This window comes from Pelodiscus sinensis, chromosome 30, assembly GCF_049634645.1.
Source record: "Pelodiscus sinensis isolate JC-2024 chromosome 30, ASM4963464v1, whole genome shotgun sequence".
Taxonomy (NCBI): domain Eukaryota; kingdom Metazoa; phylum Chordata; order Testudines; family Trionychidae; genus Pelodiscus; species Pelodiscus sinensis.
In genome coordinates, this window is record NC_134740.1 from 8,107,880 (window position 1) to 8,122,773 (window position 14,894).

Sequence of the window (14,894 nt, forward strand, 5' to 3'; positions counted from 1 at the left end):
TATCCAGTAGCTCAGTGCAAGGTTTCCAGGCATTTCACACAAGCCAGATTCCAGTTATGTCATATTCATGGTCACGAGCCTGTTTTCGAAGGTCTATGGGGTGCCCCCATCACAATCGTGTTCCAGCATTTTGGAGGGTTTAGTTCTGCTTTGCACACTCATCTGGAGGCACTCAGGCATCAGGGAAGTTCATGATCCAAATCATGATCGTTTGCTTGGCTTTCAGGAATTTTTCTTTGATGCCTCGAGACCATGATGGTGGCTGAGCCATAAGAACTGAGTAGAATAGAATCGAGTAAAATCAACCAAACCCAAGAGTCCTGCCTTTTCACTCGTCGCCACCCAACTTCTGCTGGTTAGGAAGATTCACCACTCGCCACTAAGGCTTGTGGGGTGCAAAGGGATAACTAAACCCGAAGTATTGAGTTTTCTAATGTTTGCATAATCTCTGTGCCTCCAGGAACGACCCATCTCACGTGGAAATGGCGAATCGCACTGTGGTGTCTGAGTTCATCCTCTTAGGAATCCCCAACACCGAAGGCCTTGAGAACATCCTATTTGTCACCTTTTTATGTATTTACCTCTGCACCCTACTGGGAAATCTACTGATTTTAGCAGCCATCCTCACCGACCCCCGCCTGCACACCCCCATGTACTTCTTCCTCTGCAACCTCGCAGTCTTGGACCTTGGCTTCTCTTCCATCAGCACCCCAAAATTTCTGGCCATCCTCTGGGTCGAAAGTAAAACCATCTCTCTGGGCGGGTGCATGTCTCAGGTCTTCTTCTACCACTTCCTGGGCAGCACGGAGTGCCTGCTCTACACCGTCATGGCCTACGACCGGTACGTGGCCATCTGCCACCCACTGCGCTACCTGCTCATCATGAACTGGAGGGTGTGCGCCCTTCTGGGTGCTGGTTGCTGGATCACCAGCTCCTTCCACGCCACCATCGTCACCAGCCTGACCTTCACGCTGCCCTACTGCGGGTCCAACGTGCTGGACTATTTCTTCTGCGACATCTTCCCCGTGATCAAACTGGCCTGTGCGGACACATCCATCATCAAGACTGTGAGCTTCACCAACATTGGGGTGGTGCCCATGACCTGCTTCACCCTCATCCTCGCCTCATACGTCCGGATCGCGGCCTCCGTGGTGAGGATGCGCAGCATGGAGCACGGCCGGAAAGCCATCTCCACCTGCGCCTCGCACATGATAGTGGTGTGCTTCTTCTTCGGGCCCAGTACCCTCCTCTACACCCAGCCCTCCCTGAGCAACCTGGTGGCCACTCCCATCCATATCTTTTGTGAGGTACTCACCCCCATGCTGAACCCGCTGGTCTACACACTGCGGAATAAGGAAGTCAAGGCAGCGTTCTGGAAAATGAGGGGTGGCTAAAGCCAGCCGAGCAAATACCAGGAGCGCTAGAGGAATGTTTCCTCCTCTCCTTCCTTATGGGACAAAATGCATGCGGCAGGGATGGGGAGACTCTGCAAGGCACAGTGGGCGGGAGCTGGGAACACACTTCACCAATTGCCTTTAGAAAGTTCTCTCCGTGTTCCCCACTGGTGGGACTCCACTTAAATCCCCTTCAGGTTTTGGCTCATCCTGCAGAGACATGTCTCTGAACCCTCTCCACTTCATCATTTATTTACTTGGGCTTGGCCCTGGCCTGGGCAGGGGGCTGGACTCAATTTCTCTCCCAGCCCAGTCCATGATCATCACCTGCCGGGAACTGGGATCCGCAGACCTAACACTGTTCCTTGTTCCTGCTCGAGATTCCTCATCTGTGCACCCCAGGGCTGCAGTTCTTCCACCCCGGTATCGCGCTGGGAGCTCATATTCAGCAGACTCTCCACCATGAGAATTAAATATTTGCAGAGCCCCTGACCCCCAGGAAAGCGTTCACGGTCCTATGGGCACAGGCCAGGCTCCTCCTTCCCAGAGGCGCTTGCTGATGCTTAGCTGTATTACTAGGCACATCGCTGGAGAGTGCTCCTTAGCTAGCGATCCAGCCCCAGGGCGTGGAGAAGGACGGAGAAGTTATTCTGGGGTCAGAGGAGAATGGGAGTCACGGCGTTCTCCCGTGGCAGGAAGGAGCACGCTGCTCGAGGGTTAGGACTAGGGAAGAGCTCAAAGCAATAGGGCAGTTGGATTATGTTGGGGTTCAGGTGAGGCATGAAGTCAAGACACTTGGCAGGGCTGGGATGAAGCAGGAGGGGAATAGATTTATGACAGGCTTTATGAGGGTGAATTAGGAAGTTAGGGAGACTGACATAATCATTTGGGGCTCCATTCCCCTCCGGCAACAATAAGGTAACAAGCATTCGTTTTTCCTATCCACGGCTCTGGGAGCAATTCAAGGCAGAGGCTGCCTTTAGCCATGTGGGTGCAGCCCCCTTGTGACTGGGCTCCCACCTGGCCATGCAACAGAAATACTAATGCCTGGCCCAGGACTGTCCCAGTCTCCTCCGATGTGGGATTGAACCTTGTAACTTGCAATAAAAAAAATAATAAAATAACAAAGTGAAAGGCAACTGCAGTAGGTGCCGTGAACCAGGCACCAGACCTGGTCTCTGGGGAACAGGGCAAGTGAGCCCAGCCTCCCGCACTAGAACAAGCCCGGCCCATGAGGCTAGAGTGCCCCCTGCTGGAGCCTCATGTTCTGTGTTTCAGTGCCCCCTGGTGTGCTGCCTGTCCCACTCCCTGCACTGTAGTGCCCCCTGCTCGGCTTCTTGCCCCACCCCCTCTGCGAGGTTTCCTGCCCTGCTGCAGTGCCCCCTGCTGGATTGCCTGCCCCACTCCCTGCTCTGGAGTGCCTCCTGCTGGGCTGCCTGTCCCACTCATTGTGCTGCAGCGCCCCCTACTGCGCTGCCTGTCCCACTCCCTGCACTGCAGTGTCCCCTGGGCTCTGCTGAGGGACCTGGAGTCTGCTCAGTAGTGTCTTTGCACTGGACCAAGAAGCTAGTTTCTAAAGAGCAACAACCCCAGACCCTGGTGCCTGGGAAAAGCAACCTGGGAGAGGTTTGTAAAACCAAAACTGCGAATATGGATAGTAAAACATTTAGTAGCGTCTGCTGGACAATGGGAACCCGTACCCCCCTCCCCTTGCCCTAGCTCCCAGGCACTGGGCAGCCATAGAGGGAGATGCAGGGAGAGCTGGGGGCTGCTGTATTTGGTAACTGAGAACCGTGTCAGCTCAACACAGCTCCATGGGAATTACGTGCAACCCATTGTCTAGTGGCCAAGGGACACGGGAGATCTGGGAGGTGCAGAGGGTCTGTAGAAGACGCCCAGTGTGACCCTCATGGCTTTGTGCTGCAGTTTCTCCATCTGTGATAAGTGGAGAGTTAAACCCTGCGTCACTCTGAGCTGTGGAACGTGCGGGAACCGTCTCTCACTAGGGCTCTGGGCTGGGTGCAGCATGAAGGGGCCCACGTCCCAGGCCCCCATCTCAGGTCACACCACAAGGCCCATTGATGTAAATTCAAAGAGCCAAGTGCCGCTGCAGCTCTGGGGTGTGGTGGGGCACAGAGAACTCAGCTGCTGCAAACCAGGAGTCACTGCTGCGCCTGGCCCCAGCGCAGCAAGACAGCCCGGCCTGGGGACCATCCTCTCACTGAACCCCAATGGCCCTGGCACCCTGTGGGTGCTGGGCCTGGGCTGGGGAGAGGAGCGTAACAGAGAGTAATAATCACGGCTTCCCCCTACTGGAGGCCTGGCCCGCTCCCCACCCTCGCCGTCACGGCCGTGCTCTGCTTTCCACAAGGGAACGTCCCCCCCGAGCCAGCCACTACCAGCCCCAGAGCGCAGGTGCCTCGGGGTGCCAGCAAGGTCTGTGCCCACCCCACTCGGCAGGGAGGGGGCAGCTTTGGTTCAGCTGAACCAGCTCCAGTGCCCTGAAGGACTTTCCCTGAGCTCAGACTGTGCCATGGGGCGGGGGAGAAGAGGCCCAAAGCCCAGCAAGACAGGAAGTGACGCTGAGCCCAGTGACAAGAGGGGGTGGGGACGAGCCCCCTGCGAAGGCGATGGGCTGGGTGAGACAGCGAAGGCGACGGGCCGGCTCTGTCTTGCTCTGCATCTAGGCAGCCCCCAGGCCAGTGCGGCCAGGATCTGCTGGGGGCTGCTGGGGGCTGCTGTCCTGTCCAAAGAGACACTGTTCTCTGCTCGGCGTCCCGCTGTCCTGCACAAGAGCGGCGCCGTGGTGCACGGGACGGGTGGTGCCTTGGTGTGCACAGCAAGGAATGTCCCACCCCCCCCCACACACACTGCAGGAACACGGCCCTGTGCGCATGGTGCGTGTGGGGGGGGGACCCCAGGACACACACCCAGGAGAAATCTCGGCTGGACTCAGGCCTCCCGCCCAATCTCCGGCCCAGCTCTGTGCTATTTCACCCCACAGGGGACTCTCTGGCGTGTGCCACGGGGCAGCAGAGCCCAGACGAGCATCAATGTCCCAACCTCCCTAACAGCGCAGGCGCAGATTATGAACTGGTGAAAACTGACACAGCTCCTTTGCATGCAGGGGCGTTACTCCCGACTGACCCTGTGAGCAGGGCTGAGAGAGGGAACAGACCCATGGACCCCGCAGAGGTCACATAAGGGTCCCCGGTGGAGCTGGGGATCCTGCCAGCCCCATGGCCCTGCCCATATTAACCCATCTCGGGGCCTGGCCCTGGGGGTCTCCAGGCATCTCCAAAGCGAGGTCGAAGCTCCCTTAATTGGCAACTCTGCCGAGGGCTCAGCCCAGACCCTGACGGGGATTCAGGGCTGGTCCCGAGGGGCCCAGAGGGGATTTAAGGCCCAGGCAGAGCCGGGAGGCTGTGGGAAGCTGTGAGAATCTGTGGGCTCACCAGCAGCGCGGGGCAAACGTGGGGGCAGCCCTGGCCAGCTTGGCAGCACATTAGGGCACCCAGGTGGGTTCCAGGCACCCTGGTTGGGTCCTTCTCCCGGGCGCTGGGCCAGGCTGGGGAGGACGCTGGATGGGGCCACAGGAGTCCTGGCCGGGGCAGAAGGGAAGAATCCCAGTCAGCTGGAGCCGTCTCTGCCCGTGCAGCCAGTGTAAGGCGCCTGATTTGGTACCGACTTTCTCACTCTGCCCTCAGTCTCTGGAACGCCATAAAAAAAGGAATAAGGGATCTTTCGGAAAAGGCTTTATTTTCCAAAAGATCCACGTCTAGACTGGTGCTTTTTTCCAGCAAAGCTCCGAGCCGGAAAAAAGCAGCAGCCATGTTTATGCAAATGAAGTGGGAGGGATTTAAATCCCCACTTCATTTGCAATTGCGATGTGTGTTATTTGCATCCCTTTTATGGAAAAGGGATTCAGTCTAGACACAGCCTTACTGTTCTCCATAAACTATGACAGAAGTGTATCGCACACAATATTTAACTGCAGGGTACAGTATGCAGTACTTGACACATAAAAAAACGACAATGAACCCTTCTCTCATTGCTATGCTGGATAATGACACCACTGTCTGATAAAATTCTTAAAATATCCACTATTGTCTTCTGGCCGTGAGGGGATCGCTGATAAAGCCAGCACTCCCCATGGCTACTAAGAGGGAGCCAATGCCATTAAGACAGGGGTCTCCAACCTTTGTAAGCACGAGATCACTTTTTGAATTAAGAGCAATCCAAGATCTACCTCAGAGCCAAATCCCCTGGCCCCGCCTCCTTTGTGCCCCTTCTCCGAGGCCCCGCCCCTGCTCACTCCATCCTCCCTCCCTTCCACCAGGCAGGGGCAGTGGGTTGGGTGCAGGCTCTGGTCTTGGGCTAAGGGATTTGGAGTGCGAGAGGGGCTCTGAGCTGAGCTTGGGGCAGGCAGTTGGGGTGCTCGAGGGAGTTCTAGGTGCAGGCTCTGGGAGGGAGTTTGGATGCAGGGGTGCTCAGGGTTAGGGGTACAGGAGGGGTTTACGATTGGGGTAGGGTTTCAAGATGTGGGCTCTGACTGGCCACTGCTTACCTCAGGTGGCTCCCGGGTGGGGGTGCAGTGGGGCTAAGGCAGGCTCGCCCCTGGTCACAAAAGCAGCCAGCAAACCCCATCCCAAGTCCTGTTGTGCCCCCTCTCTGCTCTGTGGAGATAAGATACAGGCTGGGAAAGGGGCACCTTGACATCAGCACCCCTCTTCTCCCTGCCCTGACCTACACAGCGAGCAGGGGACTCCCACGGGTGGGGGGAGGTAGCTCCAAGGCAAAGGGCAGGAGATGCGCAACAGTAGTGGGGGGGCAGCTGAAGTGCCAGGACTTGACAGCCTCTTGGCCAAACCAGTCAGGATCCCCTGTCAGAGGCTCCAAGATCTACGCGTAGATCCTGAGCTCTGGTAGGTGACCACTGACTTAAGAGAGACAATAACTGGAGGTTCTGGGATTTGCCATTGAGCTCTCCTATCACCTCACATACTTTAGTGAAGATGGTCACTGCCACATCCTCTCCTGTATACATCTCATTCTTTCCAATATATCATTCGGGAGTTGCCTAAATGCTAAGAGGAGAAATGAAAAGGTTGACAGGAGCTAGCAATAGTCCTTGCTCTCGACTAGTGATGGAAACCCACCATTGGAGTGCAAGTCACTTTCCCTGACTAGGGGACTGAGTCTAGACTGTCTGCACTGGCCACTTGAATTTGTGCAAGAACACTGATGATCTAATGGAAGATTGTCAGTGTTCTTGCACAAATACCATGCTGCTCCCACTTGGGAAAAGCCCTCTTGAGCAAATGCTTTTGCACAAGAGGGCCAGTGTAGACAGCTAAAAGCTATTTTGCGCAAAAAAGCCCCAATGGTGAAAATGGCGATCGGGGCTTTCTTGCGCAAAACTGCGTCTAGATTGGCCACGGACGCTTTTCCACAAAAAGTGCTTTTGCGCAAAAGCATCTGTGCCAATCTAGACGCTCTTTTCCGCAAATGCTTTTAACGGAAAATTTTTTCCATTAAAAGCATTTGCAGAAAATCATGCCAGTCTAGACGCAGCCGTGGTGTTTACCTTGCTGTAAGAGTCAGACCTGTGAGGATGGTTTTCTCTTTGGCAATAGGCTGTTCATGTTACAAAATCGATTGAAATAGGCACTTTGCAGTCTCTCTGCATCCAGCAAGGAGCTGGACTGGAGTCGGAGCCCTGTATTACCGGAGGCGGCCTGCTCCATTCTCCCTGGACCATCTTTCCCCAGGGAGAGGGGCTGCATCCGACCCTCCAGGGTGAAAGGATTGGTGGGCAGCAACCCCGCGTTCCGCTCTCCGGGCTGTGCTGAAGCCCGTGTGGTCAGTAATTCATGTCCCAGCCAAGGGACACAGACGCGCCGCCTGACGCCAGCTGGTCCCGTTTCAAGTGGGATGTGCCCAGCGGGGTGGGGGAGGACGGAGCTGGCCTTGCACTTTTTCCTCTGCTCTATGCTCATATTTGGCATTAGCTGCCGGTGCCCAGGAATTTCCCATCATGCCTCCCGGGGCGGCTGGGCCTGTCACGCTGCTCTCTCCTGGGGGTAGGAAAGGGGGAAGCCGGTCGGTGCTGGCTGGGCCTCCACATGCGCCCTCTGCCACTCCTGCCGCTTCTCTCGCTCTGCCTGGCGGCTGCTGTTGTACTAACCAGTAAGAGGCCCTGGGCCCTGCCTGAGTCCCCCAGGGGCACCCCCTCCCCCAAACCTGCTGGATCTCTCCCCAGCAGTGGCTTGGACCTGCTCTGAACCCGCCCCGGCCCCCCGCGGGCAGGGCTGACCCGAAGCAGGCAGCCGAGTGGGGCAGCAGGCTCCGGGTGTGCACGGTGCCAGCGTTGCGCAGCGGGTAGCGATGTCTCCTGCAGCTCTTTAAAATCAGCGGGGTGGGGAGGGGCCGGGCATTGTCGGGAGCAGCTGCTTACCTACTGTTCCACCTTGCCCACCTGCCCTCCCAACCCTTCACTGCGTCCCACCTGCCCTACCGATCCTTCACCGAAGAAAGGCTGGCCGGAATGCCGCCCCTGGCAATGTGCCGCCCCAAGCACCTGCTTGTTTTGCTGGTGCCTAGAGCCGGAAACACAGTTCCTCTGAATTTGTGACCCATGGACCAGGAGCAAAAGGCCCCCGCCCAAGGCAAAACACCAGCATCCCCTGAGTCCGTTAGCAAGGAGGTAGCAAATTCAGAGATTTTTCTACCAAAAAACACAGTCCCTCTGAATTTGCAACCATCCAGCAAAGGTAGCAATTCCTGAGCAGTTATAACAAATGTCATGTTGGTTTGACAGAAACTGTGACCGTCACAAAAACGGAGCGGTTTCACTTTTTGCCTATACACCGGCCCTGGATCCAGGCATCACAAGCCCAGCTGGGAGAAGGCTGGGGGAAGCGTGGGAAAGTCCAGACTGGCAGAGAAGGAAAGGGCAAGTGAGGGCAGCGGGGAGGGGGTTGCTGGACACAGAAAGTTGAATTTGCAGGGGGTGGGGCTCATTGTGCTGCTTCCCATGGGAATCGTGGGTCTCTCGGTCTGTTCCTCCATGAGCCTGACCACGCGTTTACTTTGCCAGCCGCACCTTGCTCTCCTCCTTTGTCTCTGTTACCAGCTCCCGCCTCTAGGGGGCCGTGCGGTGCCTCAATGAGAATCCTGCTTCTCTGCCTTCCCCGCAAGGAGCCATTCCAGGGTCTAGCATCTGCCCTGATGGAATAGGAGGTTACCCCCCCATGGCTGTTCCTGTGGCTGCCCCCGCCGGGTTTCTGCCTCCCTCCTTCTCATGCCGGGGGCTCTGATCCCGGATACTAACTGGAAAACAGCCGAGGCAAAGGCCGCTTAATTGCTCCCTCTGCTCAGGCCTCAGACACGGGGGGGAGCAGCCCAAGGGCTCAGCTCCCCAGGGCCGGGCCCTAGAGCGGCATAAATGCTCCTGCCGCCTGAGCTCTCAAACACTTCTGGGGTCCCCGCGGCGGCTGGGTCCGTGCTGCGCGGTCACTACGCAGGTCTGGAGCATCAGCCCCTCAGTGAGAGACCCTCCCCACGGCAGGAGCCGCGCTCACATCGCGGGCGGCTTGGGCTGAGCCAGGCTGGATCCGGGTCTGCGCTTGGAGCAAACGGGGGAGAAAGAGCGAGAGGCCCCCTGTGCCCGGTGACTGGTGACTCGCCCCGAGACACAAAGCGTAAGCTGCTGGCGCGTCCGCGTCCCTTCCCGCCTTTGCTCCGGCTCCGGCCTCTTTCGCTCTCCCCGGCTCTCCAAGCAGCCGGGGAGCCCACAGCTCTGAGCTGGCCCAGAACCGCCCAGTCTCAGCTGAACTGGTTGAGTCTCTCGGGGTCAAGCTGATCAGCAGATTCCATGTGTTTGAGGAACTGCCCCCAGGTCAGACCTGCAGTGACCCTCGGGCTTTATTTCCCCTACACTGCTCGGGGTGGGTCCCCTGCTGGGACAGCCGGTGTCTCACTCGGTCAGTGCCCAGCCGGAGCCCTGATGGCTCCTTGGTCTCTCCCACCTCCTGCCTGAGGTCACACAAGCCAGGGAGCAGACTGAAGTGCTTTGGCTCCAGGGAAATCCCTGGGCTTGGTGGCGGGGTGGGGTGTGTGGGGTGTATCTGGTGGGATTTCAGAGCCCGTGACCTACTAGATTATTCCATCAACCTGCCCAGCCTTAAACGCTCTGAAACTTGAAATGCCACTGAGCTCACCGGCTGCCCTTACGGCTGCCCTCACCTCTGTCCTGCTGAGCGGGGCTCCGAGCCCCTCCAGAATCAGCACAGAGGGGGACACAGCCCTCGGCGGAGCAATACACACACTGGGCTCAGCTCCAGGAAGGCTCAGCTAAAGGGACTGTCCTCAGCCCCCCAGTGCCCAGCGCCTAAGGGACCAGAACCCTCGATAGCTCCATCTTAAAGGTAAGATACATGCCCACATGCCCCCTCTTCCTCAGGGGAAAGGGCAAGAGACACAGACCCCTCCTCGCCCCCGAATAATCCCTGTCACTGAGTTTACTCCCAAACAAAAGGGACTTTATTGTGGCTAAAGCTTAGGATTTAAGTAGCCATAAGAGACAGCGGACAGAACAAAGTCGGCTATTTCACAAAACAAACTGCAACGCGCAAGCTAAGCTCCGTACACTAAGAAACTGGCTCCTTGTAAATTCTCCCCCTCAGAGCTGTGAGAATCAGCTTCTGAGGGAGCCTAAAAAGTCTCCCAGTCTGAGTTCAGTCCTCCTCTGCCCCCCGTTTCCAGCAGGCATCTTGGGTGGGGCAGCCAGGGAGAGCTGATGACTGAGATTACCTCACTGCCCACCCTTACACAGCGTTCGTGTGAGTCCTTGCTGCTCAGTTTGACCTCCTCCCAGCTACCCCTGGGAAAGTGCAGGGCTTAAAGTGGATTCCAGTCTCAGGTGGCATGGCTGAATGTCCCTGCAAGAGCCCTGTCTCCAGACTTCACATCCACAGGAAGATCCGCTCCATTGTCTCACTACGCTTCATTTTATCAGCAACACTCACATTCCTAACTCGGCCCATAGTGATCCATGGGTACAAAGGGGAGTATAATATCCAGTAGCTCAGTGCAAGGTTTCCAGGCATTTCACACTTACCAGTTTTCAATTATGTCATATTTATGGTCATGAGACTATTTCCCTAAGATCTATGAGCTGCCCTGTCACAATCGCCTTCCAGCATTTTGGAGGTTTCCGTTCTGCCTTGCACACTCATTGTGTAGGCACCTAGGAGTCAGGGAAGTTCATGTTCCAAATTATGATCATTTGCTTGGCTTTCAGGAATGTTAATTTGGCTCCCCAAGGCCGTGATGGTGGCTGAGACGTAAGAACTGAATAGAACAAAGGAGCCTGGAATAGAAACGAGTAAAATCAACGAAACCCAAGAGTCCTGCCTCTCCACTCACAGCTGCCCAATTTCAGCTGGTTAGGAAGATTCACCGTTCACCACTAAGGCTTGTGGGATGCAAAGGGATAACTAAACCCCAATGGATTGAGTTTGCTAATGTAGTTGCATAATCTCTGTGCCTCCAGGAATGTCCCACCTCGCGTGGAAATGGCGAATCGCACTATGCTGTCCGAGTTCATCCTCTTAGGAATCCCCAACACCGAAGGCCTTGAGAACATCCTATTTGTCACCTTCTTATCTATTTACCTCTGCACCCTGCTGGGAAATCTACTGATTTTAGCAGCCATCCTCACCGACCCCCGCCTGCACACCCCCATGTACTTCTTCCTCTGCAACCTCGCCATCGTGGACCTTGGGTTCTCTTCCATCAGCACCCCGAAATTTCTGGCCATCCTCTGGGCCGAAAGTAAAACCATCTCTCTGGGCGGGTGCATGTCTCAGGTCTTCTTCTACCACTTTCTAGGCAGCACTGAGTGCCTGCTCTACACTGTCATGGCCTACAACCGGTACGTGGCCATCTGCCACCCGCTGCGCTACCTGCTCATCATGAACTGGAGGGTGTGCGCCCTCCTAGCTGCTGGCTGCTGGATCACCAGCTCCTTCCACGCCACCATCCTCACCACCCTGACCTTCACTCTGCCCTACTGCGGGTCCAACGTGCTGGACTATTTCTTCTGCGACATCTTCCCCGTGATCAAACTGGCCTGTGCGGACACATCCATCATCAAAATGGTGAGTTTCACCAACATTGGGGTGGTGCCCATGACCTGCTTCACCCTCATCCTCGCCTCCTATGTCCGGATCGCGGCCTCCGTGGTGAGGATGAGGAGCATGGAGCACGGCCGGAAAGCCATCTCCACCTGCGCCTCGCACATGATAGTGGTGTGCTTCTTCTTCGGGCCCTGCGCCCTCCTCTACACCCAGCCCTCTCTGAGCAACCTGCTGGCCACCCCCATGCAGATCTTTTGTGAGGTGGTGACCCCCATGCTGAACCCGCTGGTCTACACGCTGCGGAATAAGGAAGTCAAGGCAGCGTTCCGGAAAATGAGGGGTGGCTAAAGCCAGCCTAGCAAATACCAGGAGCGCCAGAGGAATGTCTCCCCTGCCCTGCCTTGCCAGACAAAAAGCACGCGGCAGGGATGGAGAGACTCTACAAGGCACTGTGGAAGGGAGCTGGGAGCACACGTCTCCATTTGCCTTCAGAAAGCTCTCTCCTTGTTCCCTGCTGGTGGGACTCCACTGAAATCCCCTTCACGGCTTTGGCTCACCCTGTAGTGACGTGTCTCTGAACCCTCCCCACTTCATCCTTCATTTACTTGGGTTTGGTCCTGCCTTGGGCAGGGGGCAGACTCAGCGACTCCTGGGGTCTATGCCAGCCCTATGATGCTATGAGTCCATGATCATCACCTTCCTGGAACTGGGAACCCCAAACCTGGCACAGTTCCTTGTTCCTACTCAGGAGTCCTCCTCCGTGCACCCCAGGGCTCCAGTTCTTCCACCTAAGCATCACGCTGGGAGCTCACGTGCAGAAGATTCTCCATCATAACACTTATATCTTTGCAGAGCACCTGGCCCCCAGGAAAGCATCCCCAGTCCTATAAGCACAGCCTCGAATCTTATTTCCAGAGACCCATGCTGATGTTTAGCTGTATTACAACACACATTGCTGGGGTGCGCCTCTTAGCCAGCTAGCTGGTCCAAGAGTATGGAGAAGGATTGAGCTGTTATTCCGGGAAGGATGAGAGTCACGGTGTTCTCCCGTGGTAGGAAGGAGCACGTTGCTCTTATCCGAGGGTTAGGGTGAGAGAAAAGCTCAAAGCAATGGGGCAGTTGCATTATGTTCCGGTGAGGTATGAGGTCAAGACACTTGGCAGGGCTGGGATGAGGCAGGAGGGGAGTAGATTTATGACAGGCTTTATGAGGGTGAATTAGGAAGTTGGGGACATTTGGGGCTCCATTTCCCAACAGGCAACACTGCGGTAACAAATATTGGTTTCTCCCATCCACGGCACTGGGAGCAATGTGGAACAGGTGCTCCCTCTGGCTATGTGGGCACAGCCCCCTTGTGACTGGGCCTCCCACCTGGCCGTGCAAGATAAATACTAATGCCTGGCCCAGGATTGTCTCTGACTCCTCCGACGTGGGATTGAACCTTGTAACTTGCAATACAAAATTAATAAAATAACAAATTGAAAGGCACCTGTAGTGGGTGCTGTGAACCAGGCCCCAGCCCTGCTCCCTGCAAAACAGGGCATGTAAGCCCAGCCTCCCACACTAGAACCAACCCAGCCCATGAGGTTAAGGTACCCCCTCCTGGACCCTCAATCTCTGCACTACAGCACCCCCTGCCGGGTCCATGGCCCTGCCCATATTTACCCATTTCAGGGCCTGGCCCTGGGGGTCTCCGGGCATCTCCAAACCTAGGGCAAATCTCCGTTAATTGGCGGAATAAGAGATCCTCCGAAAAAGGGCTTATTTTCCGGAGAATCACGTCTAGACTGGCGCTTTTCTCCGGCTTATCCCCAAGCAGGAAAAAAGCGGCAGCCATGTAAATGCAAATGCCGTGGGGGATATTTAAATCCCCCGCGGATTTGCAATTCCAACTCGTCTCATTAGCATCCCTTTTCCGGAAAGGGGTGCCAATGTAGACACAGCCCAAATGTTTTGAGACTCATGGTAAAACAATGGAGGAATTCTTGTGAGCCCACGCTTTGCCCACAGTATAAATAAAAAACAACAATATCTTCTCCACTAAACATCCTGATGAGATACTGCAAATGGTGAACTGAATTCAACAGCTCCTGATATGAACAGGTATCAACCTAGTTTTTCATATTTGAGATGGGTTACCAGGAATCATACATGACAATATGAAATCTTTCCACTATCAAGTCAGCGTATTCACAAAGCACCTATAATTTTGATCCATGCATTTATTGGATAGTGAAAGAGAAAGGAGGGGAATTAGTGTAGATAAATGTTCAAATTAAAAAAAAAAAAGCCTGAAGGAATTAGGACTGGGCTCCTACATCTCACATTCAGAACTGACTAGGACACTTATGAGCAGATGTTCAAAGGTGCGTAAAGATCAGATAGGTATCTTTGAAGAGCCGAGTTGGCAACTGTCTCTTTAGGAGCTTCATTACTTTTGAAAATCTGAGCTTAGATTTCCAAGTCCAGTTTTCAAAAATGACTTTAGTCACTCAAGAGCTTTTCAAAATTTTAACTGGGGGCCTAAAGAGACAAAAAAAAAAAACAAAAGGCAGGAGAGATGGGATTCCTTTTAAAACCGTGTGACATCTATTTTTAACTACATTTTATATTATTTTTCTCCTAGAGGTAACTGACCCTTCCGGACCCCTCACTACGCCATGGCCCCCCCTCCTGCAGATCTGTCATCTTATGCATGTGCAAGATCTGTGAGAGCCGTCCCATGACTCTGCAGTTAGTGTCTGTGGCGCCGGCTTCTGGGTGGTGTCTCAATGCTGCCCCATTCACCTCCAAAGAGGGGGCTTCCCAAAGCAGGCCCTTGCTGCTGACCCCCAAGGCATCCACAGGTCCAATCTCCTTTCAATGGGCCCACTTCCCAGGGCTCATTGATCTTGGATCTGGCTTCCATCCCCTCTCCAACCTTTGCAACTGCCCAGAGGTGTCACCTTCCGCCTTCTCCATTCCCGCTTCATTCACCCCACAGGGACAGTCTCTGCCTCACTTGTCCTAGGGACTATTCTACCAAGACGTAATACAAAGTTTCCAGGTAAAAGGACTGAATACCAAGCTAAAAACTTCCATGAGAGAATGATTAATACAGAGACGTGTCTACACCTGCTACAGGGAGACACCCCTGCCTGCCTCCAGCCCTCTCCCCCAGAGTCTACAGCCCCATTGCAAAGCGGGGGAGGGGAAGGAAAGAGGCTGAGGCTCATCAATGGGACTGAAGCAGTCATGAGCAAGCCATGCCCGGGAACCAATCTCCTGTCCATTGCTGGTGCTGTGTGGCTTCAGGCACGCTGAAATGCAGTCACCTCTAGTGTGGGCTGGACAGCTGCTTAACACCTGCACAAGGTTT

General features: G+C 55.2%; 2 protein-coding genes across 2 annotated transcripts; both read left to right on the forward strand.

The window, feature by feature from the left end:
• The first annotated feature begins 482 nt into the window (after window positions 1–482).
• Window positions 483–1,394, forward strand: LOC102450352 (olfactory receptor 10D3-like). Its single transcript, XM_075911822.1, has one exon. The coding sequence runs from the start codon at window positions 483–485 to the stop codon at window positions 1,392–1,394; it is 912 nt and encodes a 303-aa protein (XP_075767937.1).
• Window positions 1,395–10,972: 9,578 nt separating this feature from the next.
• On the forward strand, window positions 10,973–11,884 carry LOC102444817 (olfactory receptor 10D3-like). The gene has a single exon (XM_075912308.1). It carries the CDS (start codon window positions 10,973–10,975, stop codon window positions 11,882–11,884), a length of 912 nt encoding a protein of 303 aa, XP_075768423.1.
• Window positions 11,885–14,894: the final 3,010 nt, after the last annotated feature.

Excerpts from the sequence above, each read along its gene's own strand:
- LOC102450352 (XM_075911822.1), top strand. The coding sequence starts at position 483 with ATGGCGAATCGCACTGTGGTGTCTGAGTTCATCCTCTTAGGAATCCCC.
- LOC102444817 (XM_075912308.1), top strand. The coding sequence starts at position 10,973 with ATGGCGAATCGCACTATGCTGTCCGAGTTCATCCTCTTAGGAATCCCC.